General features: G+C 33.9%; 1 protein-coding gene across 1 annotated transcript in view; it reads right to left on the reverse strand.

Moving 5' to 3' along the window:
- The window catches only part of C3G (C3G guanyl-nucleotide exchange factor), a 350,856-nt gene that overhangs the window by 83,617 nt on the left and 243,506 nt on the right, over window positions 1-23,733 (reverse strand). The window contains exons 13-14 of the mRNA XM_090405787.1: window positions 12,008-12,179; window positions 9,054-9,321 (exon numbers count right to left, since the gene is read on the reverse strand). Coding sequence (XP_090261913.1) covers window positions 9,054-9,321; window positions 12,008-12,179 — 440 coding nt within the window. The remainder of the gene's footprint in view (window positions 1-9,053; window positions 9,322-12,007; window positions 12,180-23,733) is intronic.

The following is a 23,733-nucleotide window of genomic DNA, read 5'->3' on the forward strand; positions in this document are numbered from 1 at the left end:
TCATCCCCTCTCCAAATTCTGTTTCCTTCCTTGGATTTCTTAATGCTTACTAAGCTTTTTCCCACTCTAATAATAAATTTAGTTTAATCCTTTATCCAAGTGTAAGTGAACAAAGTTTGCATCTGAAGTATCTTCAGGACTGAGGCAACTCGTAGTAAAGGTGGACCAAGTTCTCACACTCCTTGTCTCAGTATCTCCCATAATGCAAAGAACATCTCCTTGCGGACATCTATAATGCTATGCATTAAGGGAAGGGCCACTACCCAGACCAGTTTGACCTTTATTGAATGTTCAAGTACAGGTCAAATTCCAAAAACTCAGCATTGTTCCGCTCAGTAACAGCCTCACCCCACCACCGAGCAGAGCTGCTCATTTGCTCATATGTCATCTGAGGGGTAACAGCAACAGCCATACCTCAGTTAACTTCATGAGCTACAGCAATGCCATTCATTCCCCCCCCCTTCCCTCCCAGGACCTGGGTGACAGCAACAGCTGAGCCTCAGTTTGAGGTCTAGCCTGTGGGAGCCAGACTCAGAAGTGGTGATACAAAGATGGAAGCAATGGAGAAATCATATTTACCTATACGAGTTGCCAAAAGGTGTCTCACCTTATTATTAAATTACTCTAGATTTAGAGAAAGATGTTGGAAGTTTTTTCCCACTTGGTTAGACTATAATAAATTTAGTTTAATCCTTTATCCAATTTCGAAGCCAAATGACTGAGAGCTTAAGAGAATACAGTCCTTGGCATCCCCAAGTTGCCTTAGCTTGCACTACTTAAAAGACATAGCTGCTACCCAAGCATCCATATATTTATTAGTGCATTTGATAAAGGTTTCACTGGCCTGATAGCTGTTTTGAATCTCTTAAGGTTTTGTTTCGAGCAAACCCTCTCATTCAGTACTAAGGAAATTGAAATGTCAGAGAAATGTATTTTTGGTAAGTGAACTCTCGGTCAGTGCATAAAAGTAATGACTAAAGGAAGCATCATAAGACTTCATTTTGGCAATGTAAAATTACATATGCAAAGAAACTAGATACTAGATCCAACGTTATTTCAAAGCCGAATGTTTGTAGAAACTATGAAAGTTTTCTAAGTTGACTTGAGAGCTTCAAGAATACAATCCTTGGCATCTCCGAGTTGCCTTTTACACACCAACCAAGAGTTTACTTATGAAAAATATGTTACTCTGACATTTTGATTTCCTTAGTACTGAATGAGAGTTTTTGCTCTCTTAAAGTTTCTGCCTGGTCTCCGAAGAGAACCAGCCAGTTCAAAACACCTAATAAGCCAGTGAAACTTTTATCAAATGCACTAATAAAAGGCAAATATATGTATGCTTGGGCAGTGTCTCTGTCTTTTCTTAGTGCAAGCTAAGGCAACTTGGGGATGCCAAGGATTGTATTCTCGTAAGCTCTCATCAGCTCACAAAAGTTTCATACTTTCTACAAACATTCAGCTTTGCAATATTGTTGGATCTGGTATCCACTTTGCCTATATATATTTTATCTCTTCTCTCATAACCTATTTACATTTGCCAACAAATGCATCTCATACACATCACAATGCATGAAACTACTCATATAGAAGTTGAATAAAGAGCAACTCATCTCCATTGCTATGTTATTACACATTAATTCCAATTAAACATAGACAGACATTCAGCTATTCTCACATTTAATTAAAACAATCAAAACTAAATATAAACCTTAACACATGTACACACACACACACACACAAAAAAAAACATTCCCTTGACAACAATAATTCATGACTTATCACTAAGCACTCAATTTTGTATCACCTTTATCATCTAATCTCTTTGACAGCACCGTTTTCACCATTTCTGGATATCTAAATAAATTCTAGAATATTTTGCCATATAAAATATAATTATCACAAAAGTAATATTTATTTTCTATATTCTTACTAAACACTTCCCATGACTTTTCTTTCACCACTTTTACACACAGTTTAGCATTCTTACATTTTTTCAAGTTTTTTGAGAGTACTTGCTGACTTATTTTCCATGAACTTTTGATATGCTTTATTTCTTATTTTCAGGACTGCTGTCTCTAATGTCTTGAGTCCGCCTGAATGTTCTGATTTTTCTACCTCAGTAAACAACTTCACCATATACCATCAAGGATGAATCAATCAATACTGTGTTCAGATTTTTTGAATGAGTCTTCAAGGATTGGTTCTTGTTCTCAAACTCTCCATTTTTCTCAAATACTATCTACATACTTGAGTCTATAATATATATATCTAAAAGCTACTTAACATTTTCTCTTTAAAACTTTTACATATTTTTCTTCATCATCATCAAATTCCAGATATGTACCCTCAAGGGTGTACAGGATATGATAGTACTATATGAAAAATTTACATTATTACTAACTTCCTATCTACAATTTTCCTCCAAATCAATCTGTTACCTGTCAAGACTCCAACATTGACAAGTCTTATATTTCTATCTTCTAAGGCACTTTTTACCTTATCAATCTTGGTCTTCCTCTAGGTCTTTTTCCTGCCAACCTGGCAGAGAACACTTGTTTTGCTAATCTTTCCAATCTCACATTCTATTTAAGTGACCATACACCTGAGATTAACTCTGCTAATGCATTCTTGGATGGTGACAATATCAAGTTCTTTCCTAATATCCTCGTTTTTAATATGATATTGCCATTGATGCCATTAGTTCATGCCTCTAATCTTTCTCAGGACTCTCATATCTGCAGTCTCTAGTCTTTCGTCAAGTGTTTTACTTCTAATCCAGCTCTTAGATCCATAAGTTAAAATTGGTTTAAACACTGTGTTGTATACAGCTAATTTAGTGCTTTGGCTAATTTCTCTCTTAATCCATATAAATTTATTCAGTTGACTTCCTACCATACCAGCTTTTCGATTCTGTCATCTATTTCCATATTTAACTTACCATCTTCACTAAAAATCGTGGCTAAGTAGATGAAATGTTTTACTTGTTCTATAAGTTCTCCATTCACAATGCAGTTGATATTTTCAATGTTTCTGCCTATTTTCATTGTCTTTGTCTTTTTATTGCTGACCTTCATACCACATCTATTACAACAGTTATTCAATTTAGTCAGGGAATCTTGCAGACTTGTAGTGGATTTATTTAGAAGTATAACATCATCCTCATAAAGCAAAGAGCTGACATTAACATCTCCAATTTTGATATCAGGTTTAATACCACTTTCCTTCATAATGTGATCCATACAGATAATGAATAACAGAGGGGATAATGTACATCCTTATCTGACACCAGATTTAACATTCAACCATCTTCTGGTACTTCAATTCTAACTGCTGTCTTACAATTCAAATAAAGACTAAGTATTGCTTGATATGAAATGCATAAAATTCTGTCATGTTGTACCATCATTTTGTATTGTGGTTTAAGCCAAGGGTGCACCATGAGAAGGTGAGGATTGGACATTAAGTCAGAAGCCCTGGTTGGTTCTCTGCATTCCTTTAAAGGCTATGTGGAGGTCTCCTCTCAGTTATACATCTTTGACCCTTTCTTTTGAATATGATATTCTCTTATTTTCTTCTGATAAGTATCATTTCTAATTCAAATCCCATGTATATTTCACATTCTGAATCAGTGTGAAAATGTGATTATCGAAATAACTCAGTCAATAAGACTGTGTTCTCTACATATGAATTCATGAACATTATGTTGGCTATGAAATAGTAAGTATGCATCATACAATAATGTTCTAAAATACAACAGAATAACTATTAAGAGTCTTAGAGATCACTCGTTATCTGCATTGTGAAAGGAATTCACTGAAAATTATCAGTGATTGTTTTATTTTATGATAGATAAATCGCATTTTTGATTAATTGTTTATTCAATTAATTACTTTTGGTGGGCTGTCTTTCAATTAACTATTTTCAATGAATTTTTAAGGAACTGTTCTTTTTTTGATGTACAGACTAGACATTCTCAGATGAATAGCAAGTTGAAAAAGAGACGATTCCTGAAGTAGCTGACAATACTTCTCCCTGACTAGTAGGTGGTTTGTCATTTTTTGGTTTTAATATCATATGGTATAATATTGCATTTTTAAAAGGACTTGGGCTTTTTTTTTTTTTTTTTTTTTTGAGGCACATTTTTGCATATAGCTTTTGCTTACTTAATCATTGTTATTAGTGCCAGTATATTTATTTACAATCAATTTTTATTATAATTATTATTTTAACTATTATATAATTTTAGAACATTATATAATTATATTATAGAACAGACTATTGCTGGAGTCTGCTCACTGAAACAAATGGACCTTGGTCCTTTCCTTCATGCTTACACGGTGATCAGAATACATCATGAAAATTATGGAAACAACTAACATGTTAGAGTAAAACTTTAGTTTAATATAAACCAAAATAAACACTCGATGTTTTGACCTTCACATTAAGATCATCATCTGGAGCATACACATATGTACAAAGAAACAAGCTGCACTACAATCTATATGGTATGCTAAAGTTACTACCAACCGTTACAACTACTGGCCTGACCTCTGGTGGATTTTTTTTGAACAGATTGAACAGATTGGCTTTTTTTGAACAGATGCAGAGACAGCAATCTTATTCTTAATTGCATCAAGCTAAAAAGAAATTTATTTTTGCTAAAGTGCTTCATATCTATGCAATTACAGAGAAAGCAATACTTAGAGAACAAATTCAAACAGCCCGCAAAAATCTAACAATGACCCAAAGTTTTAAATTTACAATCCGAACTCTCTAGTTATATGAATCCAGATATTTTGAATGTGCTTGAAAGAATCACCGATAATTCAGCTAAACATATTCCAGAAAGTAATAAAGAAAATTTCATACTTTAGTACCTAGAACTGTTAATAAACTAGATGTTATATACCACATAGAAAGAGACATTAAGTCTCTTCCAAATAATATAGCTGATAAAATTGTTTAGACACCAGCAATGTTTTGAATAAAAAGAAAACCATATGTAGCAATCTTACAAAAACAGAACGCAGCAATCAAGTCATTAAAAGCTAATCAAGATATAATTATAACAAAATTGGACACAGGTAATGTCATGGTCGTCCTTGACTGATCAACTTACATCAATCAGATGAATCAACCAGCCTCCGGTAACAGCACCTATCAGATTGTGAACTATAATCCAACTAACAGGATCAAGAAAAAAACTGTGAAACTACTTAAGTCTGCCACTTCTTGGCCATCAGACACTGTTAAAAAACTTATACCCTGTAATGCTTGTTTTCCCAGAATATGTGGTGTTCCCAAGGTACACAAACATAATGTTCCGCTTCGGCCGATAGTTGAAGGAATTGACAGCCTTAATTATTACCTAGCCAAGAAATTAGCGTAAACACTCAAGGAGTTGGCTATTGAAATTGAATATCAGAACTCAATCCCTTTCCTGGATACAGTGGTACACGTCTTCCCTCAGGCTGTCTACCCTTCACTGTTTACTGTAAACCTACACATACTGGCCAATATATACATGTTAACTCATATCACCACCCTCTGCAGACATTTGGAGTCATTTACACCCTCAAAAACAGAGCTATAACAATATGCTCTAATGAATAAGCTCTTAAACAAGAATTAAAAATTATTAGCAATACATTTATAAATAATGGATATAGCAAAAATACTATTAATAAAGTTCTTCATAAAACTTCATCAAAAAATAATATAGATTACAGTAAAACCATAGCTTACCCATACATTAAAGGGTTATCAGAAAAAATTAATAGAATCCTACATCATTATAATCTTAATGATGCCACTTTTAAACCACCTTTAAAATTAAAAAACATATTCAACTCCTCTAAGGATCCTCTCTCCCCACTGACACATCAAAAATTATTAGCAAGTTTATTGCATTTGCACCTGTAACTTACCTTATATTGGGGAAACGGGATGTACAATCCCTATCCGTAAAAAAAAAAACAGAAATGACACATAAATTTAACAATTTTGGTGAAATAAGCCTCTCAGATCATGTTCTTAACACCCTACACTAAATTGATTGGAAAAGTACTTGTTCTTTACATCATAGAAAAACCTGGTATGAATGGAAATTAAAGAAACCTGTGAAATTTTGATTAACCACCCTAATCTTAACAATAATGGTGGCATAAAAATCCCAAGAATTTGGATGGCACACATTCAGCCCACTTAGTTTCCAGCAAACCCTGACTTTAGGACTAAGCAATTTTTTTCAGCTTTTATTGGCCACTATCCATACCAGTTGGTTGTAATTTCTATGTATACTTATATAAGTAAATTTTTTTTAATTTATTATTTTTTTCCCTTTTTTGTAAAAATGTTGCTCTCCAGCTTAATTTAATTTTGTAACCTAATAGATAATAATAATAATAGGATTCTAGCTTTGATGTAGTAAGGATTTTTTTTTATTTCCCCCAGAGGACAGGCCAATAGTTCTAATGGTTGATCAGTAACTTTAGAATGCCATGTAGATTGTAGTGCAGCTTGTTTCTTATATATATACAGGGTGTTCGGGATAAATTTGACAGTTTCGTAAGGAAAAAGAAAATCTTCTTTGTATCTATTAAATTTAATGAATTGACAAAAAAACATTACAGGCAGAGTTAATTACAATACTATCAACAAGATTTACTCAAAATAACCACCATTAGCATCGATCACAGCTTCAATTCTGCTTCGGAACCTCGAACAAGCTGATGCTACAGTCTCCCTGGGAAGGGCCGCAAAAACTGTTTTAATTTTATCCATTAACTGGGCTTTTGTATTACTGGAAGTGCGATTGGTGTCTTTTTCAACTGCGCCCCATACAAAATAATCCATGGGGTTAAGGTCTGGGGAGTTTGGAGGCCAAACATTTGGACTGGTGAAGTCGTAGAAATTTTCAGACAACCATTTTTGACTTTTCCCAGAGGTGTGGCAAGGGGCCGAATCCTGCTGCCATACATACGGCCTACCATTGGCTACCCTTGTTATCCAGGGCTTGACTACAGTTAGCAACTCCACGAACAAAGCCCGAATTCCAATGCCAGGGTTCTTCAACACCTGTTCCTGCAGATTTGCGAGGAATTCTGCTGTACGAACGCAATCAGATCGTCTGCTAGGGATCTTTCTTCTTGCTACATCCTCGTAGTCACCATTGCAAGTCTCTAGTTCATGCCCGATTGTTTTTACTGTATTCAGGGAGCATTGGGCAGCAGTCGTAATATCCTTATTTTGATGGCGGGCACGAATCATCATGATACAAGTTATTCTCTTCCATGATTCAGGTGGGTTCCAGCTATCCATCCTTTCTGACATCTTGTATATGAATGAAGAAGGGTCCAAACTTTTAAATGAAGAGAAGTGTGTGTTAATACATGTAACTTACGGAAAAATATAATTAATTATAAATATGTCAAATTTATCCCGAACACCCTGTATATATATATATATATATATATATATATATATATATATATATATATTCCAGGTGACCTTAATGTGAAGGTTGAAACATTGAGTGCTTATTTTGGTTTGTGTTTGTTTTACTCTATCATGGTAGTTGTTTTCATAATTTTCATGATGTAAATGGACCTTAGTTCTTCTAGTAACTTAATGCTGATTTACTGCTGTGTGTGTGTGAGTGAGAGAGAGAGAGATTGTGCCTGTCGGAAAATGTATAACCAGTAATATCTAACAAAAGGAAAGTTATTTTTTTAAATGCAATGATGTTTCTTAAGGTGAATGAAGGAAGTAAGGAGGATCTGAGGAGTATGTGTGCCAAATTCATAAATTGCCATCTCAGCCAAACCTTAAGTTATAAAGAAACCAGACTCAAAAGCCTCAATATAGAAATTTGCAATGAGGAAAAAGGGCACTTATGTCTTTATTTAGTAAGAAAATGTAAATCCCAAAAATCTGATCTTCTGTCCAAACTGCTCAAACCCATTATCTCCTCCAACCTCCAGCACTATCTTATCATGCCTCTACTCCTGCAAATCCCAGTAGATGCATATCTAGATTACCTCACTAAGCCAAAATCTTCCACTGTGTGATATGTTTTTAGTACAGTTAACCTCTCTTTCTCTCTCTCTCAATTAAGATAAGGTCTACTTATGCATTCTACTTCTATTGAAGATTATCACAATATAAAGGTTAAAATCACTAGTGATAACTCTGGCTCTATTCAAGTTATTTTATTTCTAAAATGCCCCCCTCCCCCAAAAGTATAATGTAGTCATTATATTATCGTCACCAGTCATAGTTATATATATTTACTGGATAGCTTAATGACAGGACAAGCTGGATATCAAGAATGACTATAATTTAGAAACACGTCATATTAGTCTGTTGTTTGATTACTCTCATGTAGTGAAATGAAAATGATTTAATTTTTTTCCTCCCTGCCTCCCACTGAAAAAGAGTGCATCCACTTGAAACTTCCTCATTACCAATAAGTTTCAATATACTGTTATCATAAACTGAAGCATCTCACCTCTTTTATAGCCTCTTTAGTTTTGTGACAAGCTACACCTCTTACTGATGTCATTCACATAGAAACACAAACACTAATATTGCAGAAAACTCTGTCATCCTATATTAAGAAAGACCAATGAATTGCTAAATAGACTAAATTTAGGATAAAATATTACTTAAGAAATACTTTATCCAGCACAAATTTTATTACAGTTCCACCCACTAAAAGTTGTCAACTTATGGCACATTAGTACCCTGAATAGGCCAACCATTACATAATCTGAGAACCCTGTTCAATACTGAACTTGAGATCACAGTACTTTATTCAAGGCTCATCAAACCTCTAATAAGGGTGTGGTCTTACACTTAGTGATAAATTATCTACAACCTAAATACATTCAAACTCACAGCATGTAGAATGAAAAACCGTTTCAGTTAACTGGCAAAAAATGGTAAGATGTTTGAAGCCAACATTAAAAAAAACAAAAAAACATTGCACATGTATGCTAAAAACACAAAAAAATTCCGTTTAATTTACTACAAAGTATTGTAGAATACTTTACCTCAATTTTTTGAAAGAGTGCTGCATCTAAAAGAGTCATTTGTTCAGCCAAATTTTCAGATTTGAAATCAAGTAGTGATGCTTGATGTGTAGTAACTGCCATTGATGGTAAAAGAATAGGTACTGCCATAAGACTTCTCTGGCGAGCTTCACATTTTTCCACTACTTTTTTCCTTAGAGCTCGAGCCAACTGTAATTCCCCACGGCTTACAAGCTGAAAAATGAAGTCCATCAATATCTGTAGAACAGCTTCCTCTGCATCACCAATACTATAAAGAGGGAGAAAAAAAAAATCACAGAATCTAAATTTTCTACCATCAATCACAATGAATGAATTTATGTATATAACTTATTATATATAGCACACATTTATGGTTGGCTTTATGGACAATACTACACATGAAAATAGTATATAAAGCATTGGGTTTAATTACAGAACACTCCCCCCTCCAACTTTTTTTTTTTTTTTTTTTAATACAATCCCACCTAAAAAAGGTTATAAATCTATAACATATTTAGTACTGTGTGCTGGCTAGAGCAGATAAAATGATACTTTTCTAAGACAGGCCTCCAACAGGTGGTAGTTTCATATGGGGGTGATGAAAATCATTTACTGTCTAAAAATATATATCCATTCCTCAGAGAATTCAAACCCATACCTAGTTGAATGGAGATGCTATCCATTTGGTTATGCAAGGTTGTATGTTCTTGTTTCAAAGACATTATAGAGGAGAATAGTATAATGCAAGTATTTATACAATCCAAATTTGAGAGGCAGTTTCAGAGATGCTCATGCAATCCTTTTCATGAAGATTAAAGTCAGCAGCATCTTCATAGCAATGCTTCAGTAAAATTAGTTGAATTAGAACAGGCTTTTAAACCTATACAGTCAAATGATAACAAACGTCATTAACAAATTTTCTTATGATGAGCTGCTGAAGAGTTCTGACTCAAATCAACATGCACAAACTATTTTGAAGAAAATTCAATACAGCAATACATCCTCAATGGATAATTCTTGTTTGTTTCTGATCATTCTTAATAGCATGGTCTGTTAAATTTGATTTCTTATATAGCAAGAATTCAATGTAAACCTCATCTGAATGTTCTTGGCATCTCACTGCTACAGAATTGCCATCTTTAAAAGCATATATTAGAGACTCAGATCCCCCCCCCCCCCAATTCTGTATATGAAATGAACAAAAAGAAACATGTTAGTGCTGGATTTGAATATCTGCAGATTGTACTTTCGTAAAAATACATTAGAAATGCTGTTACAAATGACAGCAGTAGAAGGAATGAATGAACAAAGAGGAAGAACATATCTATAAGATATGAATTCTAGTGTTTAGGCCTATACGTTGATTCTCATATATAGTGTTGTTTCAGGAAATCGAAAACGTAACTATATTATTAAAATTTTTTAATTATTAATGCCTATATTTTTCCAAAGTTAAATTGGCATCTTCAGGGATTAATACACTGGTATCAAACACATGCATGCAGGCACACTTTAGTAACCAAGATGAGATACAGGATGACCTAAAATCTCTATAATTACACAACATATTGGCTTTGGTTGTAAATCTGCAGACACTCATCTGACTGTCTGCAGATGAGATTCCCCATATGAGAGGCAGTTTGATACAACCATATCTTACCAACTATTCCAACCAATATGGTTGCAATAGTTGGTAAGAGCTGCAGGAGATTCAAGGAAAAGCCTCTCAAATTTAAATTTTCTTTGGAGTAAGGAGGATTTTTTCCCAATAGATCCTGTGCCAGGTATCCAGGGCATAGTATGCTAATCCTGAATGACCATGATGGAAACAGATGTAATCCTGATGCTCTGATATATGGATGTTGGCAGTCCTGCCTATTTGGCCATAGTATGAATAATTGCAGCTGCAGGGTCCTTGGTATACTGTAGTTAATCCAGTGGTTGTAGTTGGTCTTTGGGGGAGAGAGAGAGCAGATAAGGGTTGCTATCTGCTCTCCCAAATCTGGCAGTCAGCCTAACAGCAAAGACCAATCAACCAAAGCCAATAGGTGGTAATTATAGGACTTTAGGTCATTCGTGGTTAGTGAGGTGCGTTTGTGTACATGTTTGATACTGGTGTATTAATCCACGAAGATGCCAATTTAACTTTGCTAAATTTAGGAAGTAATAATTAAACATTTTTAGTTATTATCTAGTCTACGTTGTCAATTTTCTGAAACAACATGATACTTGAAAATCAATGTATAAGTCCAACCACCAGGACTACTATTATCTGAAGAGATTTATTTGGATGCAAGACCACAAGTTCAGTAAGTTAAAACTGAAACTAGGGAGAGAACTCAACAGGCTAGCCTTCTATAAACATTGTAGGGATAACAAAATAATTCCAAATTGCATAAAATTAAAATGCTGGTTCCATTCAAACAAGGTGTTCCACATTTACAAGCACACTAGCTTTGCCCTACCTATGGGAGCAAATTAGTGTGACAAGCACTGTGCTTACCAATATTAATGAAGCTACAACATGAGTTCTCTGCCCTGCTGAATGCTAACCTTTGGATGATCCTCTTAGATATCTCAAATGCATCAGCTTCCAAGGAATTCAAAAATGCAAAAAAAGTTGGCAATCAAAAAGTATGGCAACCTAACAAAAAAATGTACTAAATGCCTCCAAGACTTCCCCAAAACAATGTTGTTAACCTATTCATCACTATCATGAAAGCAGATGCATTAACACACTCGGTCGTGGCCAAAATTTCATCATCATGCCCAAACACGTACCAACCAAAGATTTCATGATACAAATTGAATGTGAAGGTACTAAGGTATATATAGATTTCATGAAGGAGATGATCATTATACAAAGCAAAAAAGATAACAGCATTAACACAGACTAACTTGATCACTGCCAATGATAGTTTGAATCTTTTCATATGTAAATTTAGAAAACTCACCACAAATCATCCACAACTCTGACTAACAAAGAAAAAGCATTCCTTGCTGCTCTCTGTCTCATATCCGTAACATGACTAAACCTGTTGTACCTATACAATAATTTCTTGACAAGCTCAGATGGTAAAATAAAAGTACGGTAGGTAGTAAGAAATGCTTCCTGGTAGAGAAAATCTGGAAGGGAATAAAAAAAAAGTGAACTTTGGAAAGAAGAAACAATTTTTTTAAAAAAAAATTACATTTTTAAAAGATATTATATTATGAAAATATCTGAAGTCAGTGGCCTTTAATTTCATTTTATCTTCTCAATTATATGCACATATCAGACATGTCAAGTGTCTTTTCAGAAAAACACATGAGTAACTAATTTCACAAGGAGCAGAACAAACTAATACAGTTGTGTAAAATAAAGTTAAAAATATGCATCTTTTAGATTAATGTTTCTGAGCACTAGTTTATATGAGTTTGTGTTTTAATTTTAAGTTAGCAACGATTTTGTTAACTTAATGTGTTGCAAAATGTGTAATAACCTATTAGGTTAGTTTTATTCATCTGTATGTATGCAAGCTATTCCTGGACTTCAGCTGGATGGATTTTATTGAAATTTGGAATCCATGCAAAAATTGAGATGTACCCATCTCAGATTTCATTTCAGGTGCTCCATTGAGGGGGGGGGGGGGACACACAAAAAAAGGAAAATGTTTCAAAATTATATCCTTTTTTTAATTTAATAATTGAAATGAAGTTACAATAAATATCGATGAAGGAAAAGCTATTTTTCTTGGCTTTTTTTTTTTTTTGAAGATATCTACATCTGGTTTCTTAATAAATATTTTCATCTGAAGAAAAAAAAAAAATTTTTTTTTGCTATATGTGTTAGTAGTTGGTGCTGAAAGAAATTTTCATTGCAACATATTTATTTCGCTCAAATGGGCAACGTGATTTTCCATTCTTGCCACGACATTCTAGTTTATTAGTTCTTTTAATAGTGATTTATTAAAATATATAATAATCTCATTAATGTATAATTAAAATACATTATATATATATATATTTAATTATATTTAAAATATAAAATCATCTCACCATTACTGCAGCTGCATGGCAATACAGCAAACAATATCATTTCTACTCTGTTTATTTAAACCAGATAACAATAAAGGTTAGTAGACAGTGCTTATTATGATCACTTTGGTACAGTCACTTTTCAATAACAATAACCAGCTGATAATATTAAGTAAATGATACAAAAAATGTAATCATTTATTTCAAATTTATTGTTATGAACATTATTTAATTTACTGTTATAAACAACTTTTTAATAAGCAACAACCTAAAATTTATTTTAAAAACTTATCTAGTGTTGTCTGTCGTGTCTTTGAATATAGTAGTTCATGAATAAATTGCTCATACTCATAATGCCTTTCGAAGTTTGTCGATCTATGTTGCACACCGCGACGAAGTATTCGTAGAGCTTCTTGCATCTGCGTATTGGTTGGAGGACCTTCTAAAATTTGTTCCGCTTACTTGTATTAGGTTCACTTTTTTTTCTACTAGTTTAAAGTTCTCATCAGAAACAGCCTGACATATTTCTGACACTGTCACTCTAGCCACCACTTCAACGTTATCAATATCCAAGCAATTTTCAAATTCTTCTTTTGACATACCATCTGGGGTTTTATCAAAAATTTCATTTGTAAGATATTCAAATTCTTCAGAAGAAGGAGTTTCAGAGTTTGTCTTTAAAAAATCCACCTTTTTAGAAGCAGTTTTTAATAATCCTCTCTGAGACTTGCTTCCATGATATTGTTACCAAATGCAATGCATCAAGAAGAGAAATCTTTTTTTTTTTGCAATTGCACTTGCATCAAATTGCTCTTTTATATAATCAAAATTCAGTTATAATTCTCACACGAACTTCACTGTGATAAGCTTTAAAAGCTCATATGATGCCTTGGTCACATGGTTGAATTAACGATGTGGTGTTCGAAGGCAAGAAAATTGCTTTGATGTTCATTAACAATAAATTGTTTTTGTGTGCAGTGCAGTTGTCTATTAACAAGACAATTTTTCACTTTAATTTAAGATCCTACTCAACTAAGAAATCGTTGAAAATGTCATTAGTCATCCGAGCATTTGCACTAGAACAGTAGTCAACAGGAAAACTTTTGACACATTTAAAATATCGAGGATTTTTTACTTTTTTCAATCATTGGGAGCTCGTTTCTCACCTTTCATAATAGTACAAAGAACTGTCACTCACTCCTTTGAAGATTTAAATCCTTGACTATTTTCATTTTTAAACAAATAAGTATGCTTAGGCATTGCGAAAATAGAGTCCCGATTTGTCTGCATTGTAAATATCTCATGATAAGTAATTCTATAATTTATCATGCTCTGTTTTAAAACCCTTGTAAATTGAATTTTATAAGGGTTTTAAGTCAAGAAAATATGTAAGATGTAATATAAAATTGATATAAAGTGTATATGTAATAATAGTTTATAATACATAATGCATGTAAGATTTTGATATTGGTTGTAAACGATTGTGTTCAGCACAAAAGAAAGAAAACTTTCTTTGTTAAATAATGAGTCAGAAAAAAAAAGGTTGTCTGGATTAATGAAGATCAAAAGGAAGTTCCTGAAGGGAAAAGTTGCAGTGACTTGCGAAGGTCAGAGAGCACCAAGAACAAAGACTCAGAAAAGGAGCGTAAAAGTGACCAACATGCCTGAGGGTGAGAGCATAACATGCGAAAGTGAAAGAAAAAGGAAATTTAAAGATATTTAAGTGACCTCATGAGTAGGAAAAAAGGTTCCCAGTGCTTACTCTTCCCTGCGACCACCAGCATCTATAGCCGGGAACTAAAAGAGAGGCCTCACCGATGTAGTCCCAGGACTCCTCTGACATTATTCCGATTGAAGATTTCCAGTCATTAACAGCTGAGGAAAGGAAAGGGGAACATCACCCATAGTCTGCATCAAACCATCAGCAGGATGGAGTTCATTGTCGCGACACCCTGAAGAATAGGAACAACGCTATAAACAAGACAGAAGAATGGGACATCCTAATGGAACTTTCACTGAGTGTAAAGAACTGTTTGTGAAGGAAGATCTGTAAGTAACTGTGATAAGTTAGTACTCGTGGCATGGAATAAGCAGCTGTGTGATTATATGTAATGAACTATTATTTTAGTTATGTAGAATATGTCAGAAGATTAGTCTCGAACTGTCTGAGAGCAGACTTCAATTTACGTTAGTGCAATCTTTAAGTCCTATAAAAGCCTAGTTTCAAGATTTAGAAAAACTAGGAGAGTGTAGCTATATCTATTTGATATTTAGACTGTATATGCATTTCTCAGTTATAATAAATAACTTGTAAACAACATTCTGATCTGATATCAGTCAATGCACGGTCTCCAAAAAAATTGCAACCCTATGTGCTAGTAGTAAGTTGTCACGATTGATGTACAGATGCAATAAGATAAAGAGATAGCTCTGATTAAGGTTTCGAGTCCCTGCATTGTCATTAATCTACACTCCAATCCCTCACTCTCAAAAGTGCTGTCTGGCTAGTACAGTCGGAAAAAAAAAAATGTTAGACTATAGAGTGCGAGAGATTGGATAAATGGTAAACATATAGCTGGCAGTGATCAGAAATAAAGCTGACCATATGTGCGATAGAGATTAGGGCATGGCAGGCAGTAGAGGAAAGGGAATGTTAATAGAGCACAAGTGAGTGAAGGTTAAAGATAAAAATTTTAATTATATACAATCTTACAAATACTTAGTACAAACGCATATATAACAGAGAAAAAAGCAAAAACTTGACATATCCTCGCAAGATTATTCAGCAATAATTTTTGAGATTTTATTTTTTTTTTGGCCACTTGGTTAATCCACGCATCAGCTGATAAAAAATCAGCACTTTTTTCTTTACCATGAATACACTTGTACACAATATTCTCTCGCTTTTTCCACATGTTAAGCCATCCATTAGTTGCGGTGAAATTTTCTTTGCCCACCGTTTCTGCAAGTTCTGTTTTTTGACGCATCAAAGGCCCATTAATGGAAGCATTCTTTTCACGAACATTACTAAACAAAATTTTTAATGCTGATTCAATTTGAGTATCCTTACCAGATCGGGCTCTCTTCTGATTCATGTTCTTGTTAGTAAGAGCTGAATTTTAATGTTTGAGATCTGTTTTTTTAAGATCTTACACAAGAGTGGTTGTAAAATTTTTTAAATGTACAGCTGCACTACGCTAACTCATTTTGGGAAACTTATCATAGCACTCCAAAATTCTTTCTTTTTCTTGAAAAGATAATTTTAAGTTTTTTACTTGCTTCTGCCATAATGCTAAGGGCTGTTTTAACAAGCACTCAAAGTCAAATTCACTTACTGAAAGAGCACAAAAATAAACTCGAAAAATCACAATCAGACTGTAAATTATACCCCCCCCCCTGCATTTGCCTGGAAGATTTAAGATTTATAGAAGGATAAGATTTAAAGGAAGATTAACAAAAAAAAAAAAAAAAAAAAAGTCAGATTTCAACAAATCTTGGTCAAATTTTCTCCTGATTAACCCTTATTTCTTAGAATTCCAAGACACAAAAGGCTAAATATCCGAGGATTTTGATAAAAATAACTGGAACTTTGATTATAATAGACAGATTATTTTTAATTAACTTAAATGGTGTGTTATGGGACCAACTATTTTTGATAATAATAGCTGATTGATAATATTATCCGCAATCACAATAAGCGGATTCTACTTTCTTTTCAATAAATTTGGAAGAAAGAACAAATATGTTGTCTCTGTACCTAATAGAAAGTTATTTAGAAATAACACTAAATTCTTGCTTTCAAGACTTCTGTGAAAAGGAAACATGATGAAAGCTTATTTCCAGGAAAATGTTCAATTGTTTATTGAACAATTTAAGTTTTAATAATCAACTAATTTCACATGTATTATAGCACACTTCTTTAGGAAGGTGAAATAAAAAAATAAAAAAAATTAAATTTTTTTTTCTCTACTCTATGTGCTGCTAGTCCTGACTTAGCCTGGTTGTCCCACATAGCAAATTCTACCCTGAGCCATCATATGATCTCATAATCCTGGTTTTGAATGTGGAAGATGGTGGAGGATGAAAGAAACTTGAGATTTTGTCCCTTACTTATCGATTCATTACATTCATGATGGATGTAAGGGATCGATACTGCCACCCTCTCTTTCTCTCTCTCTACACATATTTTTTTTTTGTGCATGTTTCTCTAGGGGACTCTTTCAGGAATTTCTCTACCATTTTTTTTTATTATTATTATTATAATGATTTTTTGGAAGGATATGATCAAGATATTTAAATTCTTTACTTATTTTCTCCACACTTTTGGAAATGTTTCTCCATGTTAGGATTTTTATAAATTTTTTTTTTTTTTTTTTTTTTTTGTGATGGATGGTGGCAAGACTGTGTATACGTATCTTTCTATGTGTGTTGGTTATCTATAGACTGAGCAGCAAAGTTTATTTTGTTCATCTCCATAAGAGTGTCTAAGAAAGGATGAGATCAGTTGTTTTCTAATTCAACAGTGAATTTTATACAGTGATGAAAGTTGTTAAGATGATCAGCCAAGTCCTGTGTTTTGCAGAGCTGAGTCATAATTAATAGCATCCAATGGGCTGGTTTTTCGTAAATGGGTAAGCCTTCTTTTCATATGTAGAATTTGTTTTGGAATTAGAAGAACATGTTGATCCAGTGTCCAAATAATGTCTGAATCTTTCTCAAACCTTTAAGGTCCACGAGTAGCCAAATATCCTTCTTTCAAAAGTTCATTTAGAAAGTCTTATGCCCATTGAATATTTCTTGCCTATAAATTATGGACGTATGGATGGTTATGGGATAAAAAATCTTGCAATCTCTGTTTATGAGATTAGCTAACTCATCTAGTTGAAAATACTTTATACAGATTCTCCATATGATAGATGGGTATGAACACAAGTGTTTCCATCCAAAGGGCAATACCATTATTGGTTTGCCATTAGCTCCTATAAAGGTATTCTTATTATCTGTGATGGTTAATTATTATAAACTAATTTATTATTAAATCCATGATGCTTTCATAATTAATGAAATATACCAAAAGAAAAATCCATAAGCATCTAATGGGTACTTAATTGAAGAGAGATTTGTGAAAGTGCTAATTTGATTTCTAAGAATTCCAACAGTCACAAACTGAGCTAGAACAGCAACAATATACTGAAACATGTAAACACAAGGAGGTTTGTCACTAAACATATATAAACCAATATTTCAATCTGAAACTTAGAGATTAAGTTTCAGATTGATTAAATACAAACAATTGTTCATTTAAAAGTAGAATGAGCTATGTGATGTTACATTGCTAAACACTAAAGAGAGGTAAATTTCATCAGAGTGATGAATAAATTACATATCTCAATTCACAATTTCATACAAAAATCTTAATTTATAAATTCAATTAAAAATAACATTAGACTAATGTAAGAATTAGAAGGTCTCAATTGAAAAAAAAAAAAAACTTATCTGGATTAAACTTTCCCATATTTTTGACAAGAATAGGCAATCATTTTGATTCAAGTTAGGGCATTGAAATAAGGCCTCAGCACTCTTTGAATAGGCGTTCCAATTTATAGTGACATCTGTGTAGAAGGCGAGTCCTGGACCAGAGAATGTTGTGGCTTGTCTCTATCCAGTGTTGCACGGAGGTCTTGCAAAATGAATTTTTAACCTACATTCCTTAAGAAGCAACAGTTACCTTGTTATCACTAAAGCAGACAAGAGAAAAGTGACAGTAATTATGGATTCTTCAAATTACAGAAGAAAAATTTCTCTTTTACTTTGAGATCTCTCAACATACCAAGAACTTGATCACGAACCCACTAACAGGCAACTGAAGAAATTAAATTCCCTTCTAGATGAGGTCATAAGTTTAGATGCAGACACTATAGAAAGGTTAAATATCTCATTTTGCAAGACCTCCTAGGTTTTATGGTCCACCAAAAATTCACAAGACAGACATTCCTCTCCATCCTATAGTAGACTGTATTGATTCACCTACTTACCACATAGCCAAATATTTAGCGAAATTATTCAAATCACATATAGGCAAATCATGCTCGTTTTTGAAAAACTCTTCTGATTTCTAAAACAAATTAAAAAATATCTCATTACAACCTACTGATCTTATGGTGAGCTTCGATGTAGAATCTATTCACGAATGTACCTCTCAGAGACTCTTTACATTTACTTGCTGACATCTTCCCACAAGATATTGTAAAATTATTCGATTTCGTGATGAACTCTGGATATTTCCTGTGTCAAAACAAATTCTACAACCAAGTAGAAGGAATGGCCATGGGAAGTCCACTTTCACATGCTCTAGCCAACTTTTATTTGGAACATCTAGAAGACATCCTTTTTTCATCCTTTTTTACCCTCAACCTTCCTTTTGGGTTAGATATATAGACGTCATTTTTTCAGTGTGGCCTCACAACAGAGATTCCTTATTTTCCTTTTTAGCCAAAATCAATTCATTACACCCTCATTTCAAGTTTACCATGGAGATTGAAAAAGACAACAAGTTATCCTTCTTAGACATCCTTCTCATCTTCAGGTATTCTGACAACAGTTTACAGAAACCCCACTTTTACTGAACATTACATTCTCAAACAATCTGCTTATCATCCTTATCAAAAAACAGGAATCATAAAATGTTTAATTCGACGAGCTAGAACTAATTGCTCAACTCCCCATGAATTACACGAATTAGAAACTTTCCACTATCAAATATTACATGAAATTAAATGGCTTCTCCGAAAAGACTGTACAACATCTGTTCGATTCCGACAATCCAATCCAGAACAACAAAGAATGAATAGGTTGAGTTCCAATTCCATATATTTCCAGAATTTCAGAACCAATTTCAAGAATTCTGATTTAACAGCCACTTATATCCCTGTTTGAAAATATCCAACTACTTCCCCTTTTCAAACACTCAACAATGTCGCTGACTGGTGTATATCAAGTTCCAAGTGACTGCAATCTGTCGTACTTTGGACAAACTGGATGCTTTATAGAAAAAAGAATACAAGAACATCAATCGTACATTCTTCACAACAAATCCAATAAGTCTGGATTGACGCAACATGGGATAGAGACCAGCCGCAACATTCTCTGGACTCACCTTCTACTTCATAAACTACTTCTAGCTTATCTCAACTTTGTGTTGAGATAAACATTTTTTTAAACAAAGGTTGTTTTGATGTTCCTACAGTCTTTTCTTAATGGAATGTCCTATTTGTCCAAAATATGAAAGGCAATCACCAGGAAACTGAAAAAAACTGAGAAATAGAGGAGACTCTTTATCCATGGCAGAAAGCAGCACTAAGGAGAGATTACTGACAAAAATCAGGCATCAGGTTCTTTTTTAATATTTGATGAGATCCCAGCAATGTAGACAATTGGGACTATGTACAGAATAGTCAGAATTTTAAGAAACTAGCATATACATACACAGATATAGTTAAATTGTTTGATTACATGATGTATCCAGGTTGCTTTAGCTATAAGAACAAAATATACCAGCAGATCAAGATTAAACAGTACTGCTATGGAGAGAACTCTCTCCCCTCTTTAGCAAATTACTGCCAATATCCAGAATACTCTTTGTTTACCTCCATGCAACCTAAAATCGATCTGGGCAGATGACATCTTCACTATATATCCACATCTCAAAAGATGCACCCCCTTCATTTCTAATCTGCAATCAAGAACTCATGCCAACATATTAAGTTTACAGAAAAGCACGGAAAATTAGCTTTCGTGGTCCAGGAAACCATTCTTAAAAGACTCCTTTTAAAACAATTATTACTTTTCAGGGGTTGCTTAATGGTCAAAGTCAAATAACTGGGAGGAGACTTCCACATCGCCTTCCAGGAATGCAGCGAAACGACTGAGGCTTCTGACCTAATGTCCAATCTTCACATTCACGTGGTGTGCCCCGTCTCGTAGGTATATACTGGATACTGAACGAACGAGGATGGGCTGGCAATTTGGGACTTAGCCGACCAAATTGTACTTTTATTGGCTTAAACCACAAATGCATATCATGGTACATGATGAGATTTCATACCAGGTGGGGGCGTCATCAAGTTAAACAAGGCTCCCACTGTTTTCGTCAGGGAATCAGGGCAAATTGTGAAAATTCAGCTACTGGAACAAGCTCCAACTCAACATCTAGAAGAATAATAATAAACCCAATATCAGAAGAACTAAATATAGGAACCATCAATATAAGGAGTATTAATGGAAAGGATATCAAACTTTCAGAAGAATTGGAAAAGTACCATGTGGACATAATTGGCTTTATTGAGACAAAGAAGGCAAAAACAGTGAGATATTATTAAATAAGTATAGGATGCTATTTTCAGGCAACAATGATCAAGGAAAGAAAGGAGTAGCAATAGCATTCAACACCGAACATAAAGATAAACTTCTCGATTGGAAAGCAATTTCAAGTAGAGTTATATGGGCAAACTTCAAAATGGGGAAATGGACAATGAAAGTTATTTATTCTTATGGTCCCACAGAAGGTTCTTCTAAGGAAGAAGTGATGGAGTTTTTTTTTTGAGTTATTAGAACAGGCAGCTGACAAAGAAAATGGAAAAAGTAGTCCTTGTTGGAGACCTTAACAGCAGAGTAGGAAATGAATCTCACCATGCATATAGGAATATTTTAGGAAAATTTGGAGAAAATAGCAAAGTTAGTAATAATAGTATGTATTTACTGGACTTGCTCAGGACACGGACTAGTCATTACTAACACCGTGTTTCAACATAAAGATGAGCACAAATTCACATGGAGAGAAGACACAAGAAATAAGAGAGCCTCACTGACTGTCATTGTCGATAGTCATATCATAAAGCTGGTTCAAGATACAAGAGTATTCAGAGGATTTCTACCTTGAAATTGGAAGTGACCATTACTTAGTACTAAGCAGGTTAAAAATACATATTATATTAAAAAGCATTAAAGTTGAACAGCTTTTACAGGTAAATTGTAGACTCAACTATGCAAATATTGAAGAAAATTTGCAGCAGTTTGAAAACAAGAACCAAACCTTGGAGTCTCAGTGGAAAAAAAACTCTGAAAAAGACATTGATTCAGCTAGGGGAGGTATATGGTGAAGTTGTATGATAGAAAAATAAGAACACCATGGTGGACACAAAAAGTTAAAGCAGTCCAGGAAAAGAAGAAAGCATACTAAAACTTTCTAGCAAATAAGTCAGCAGATGCGCTAAAAGAATACAGAAAAAAATGTAAGCTAAGCTTTGTATAAAAGTAGCTAAACAAAAGCAATGGGAAGATTTTGCTAAGAGTATGGAAAATAAATATCAAGAAGGTGGCAAAATGTTCTGGAGGATATTGAAGAAGCTTAGAAATGGAGGAAAGAGTACTGTAAAAGAAATCAACAATGATAAAAGTTATGATGAAAACTGAAGATAAGGATATTCTACATGTCTGGAGTAACTATTGATTACTTTGAAAGACTGTTAAATGAACCAAGCAGTGGCAGAACCATACTAGAAAATTTAAGAGGAATACAAAGAAGAATTACATATCGACACTTGAGGTAAAAAAAAGCCGTCAAAACCTTGAAATGTGAACTGAAATGAGACTGGTTAACTCCCCTTTTGTCGAAAGAGATCAGATAAAGGTTCCTCACGTCACTGATGGGAATCAAATCCAGGTCTTTCCAACCAAAGGGCTTCGTCTATACTGATTGAGCTATGGAGGCTCTTCATCTATATGGATCATATTATGAATGAAAGTGACTTTATATTAGAAATGATGATATCAAACTTAGCTCTTTGCTTTACGCAGATGATATTGTACTCCTAAACACATCCAGTGCAAGTCTCCAAGATTCCTTAACTAAATTGAAAAACAGCTGTAACAAATTTGGCATGAAAATCAGCAATAAAAACAACAAAATTATGAAAATAGGCAGGAACATAGAAAACTTCAGTTGCATTCTGATTGGAAATCCTATAGAACAAGTAAAATATTTCAGCTATTTAGGCACAGTCTTTAGTGAAGATGGCAAGTTAAATCTGGAAATAGATAACAGAATAAGCAAAGCTGGTATGGTGGGGAGCTAGCTAAATAAATTTATATGGAATAAGAGAGAAATTACCCAAAACACAAACTAGCAATATACAAAATATTGTTCAAATTTTGGATCTGAGAGTTGGGTTAGAAATAAAGCACTTGATCAAAGACTAGAGACCACAGATATGAGAGTCTGAGTGAACCGATGGGATTAATGGCAGAATCATATTAAAAACGACGATATTAGAAAGGAACTTGACATTATTAGCATTCAAGAATGTGTGAACAGAGATAATCTAAGGTGGTATTGGCCACTTAAATAGAATGGGTGAGGAAAGGTTAGCAAAAGAGATGGTTGATGCCAAGATGGCAGGAAAGAGACCCATGAGAGTCTGAGTGAACCGATGGGATTAATGGCAGAATCATATTAAAAACGACGATATTAGAAAGGAACTTGACATTATTAGCATTCAAGAATGTGTGAACAGAGATAATCTAAGGTGGTATTGGCCACTTAAATAGAATGGGTGAGGAAAGGTTAGCAAAAGAGATGGTTGATGCCAAGATGGCAGGAAAGAGA

Source organism: Typopeltis vanoorti, chromosome 1 (assembly GCF_054136105.1).
Source record: "Typopeltis vanoorti isolate ZY-2024b chromosome 1, IOZ_Tvanoo_1.0, whole genome shotgun sequence".
NCBI lineage: Eukaryota > Metazoa > Arthropoda > Arachnida > Uropygi > Thelyphonidae > Typopeltis > Typopeltis vanoorti.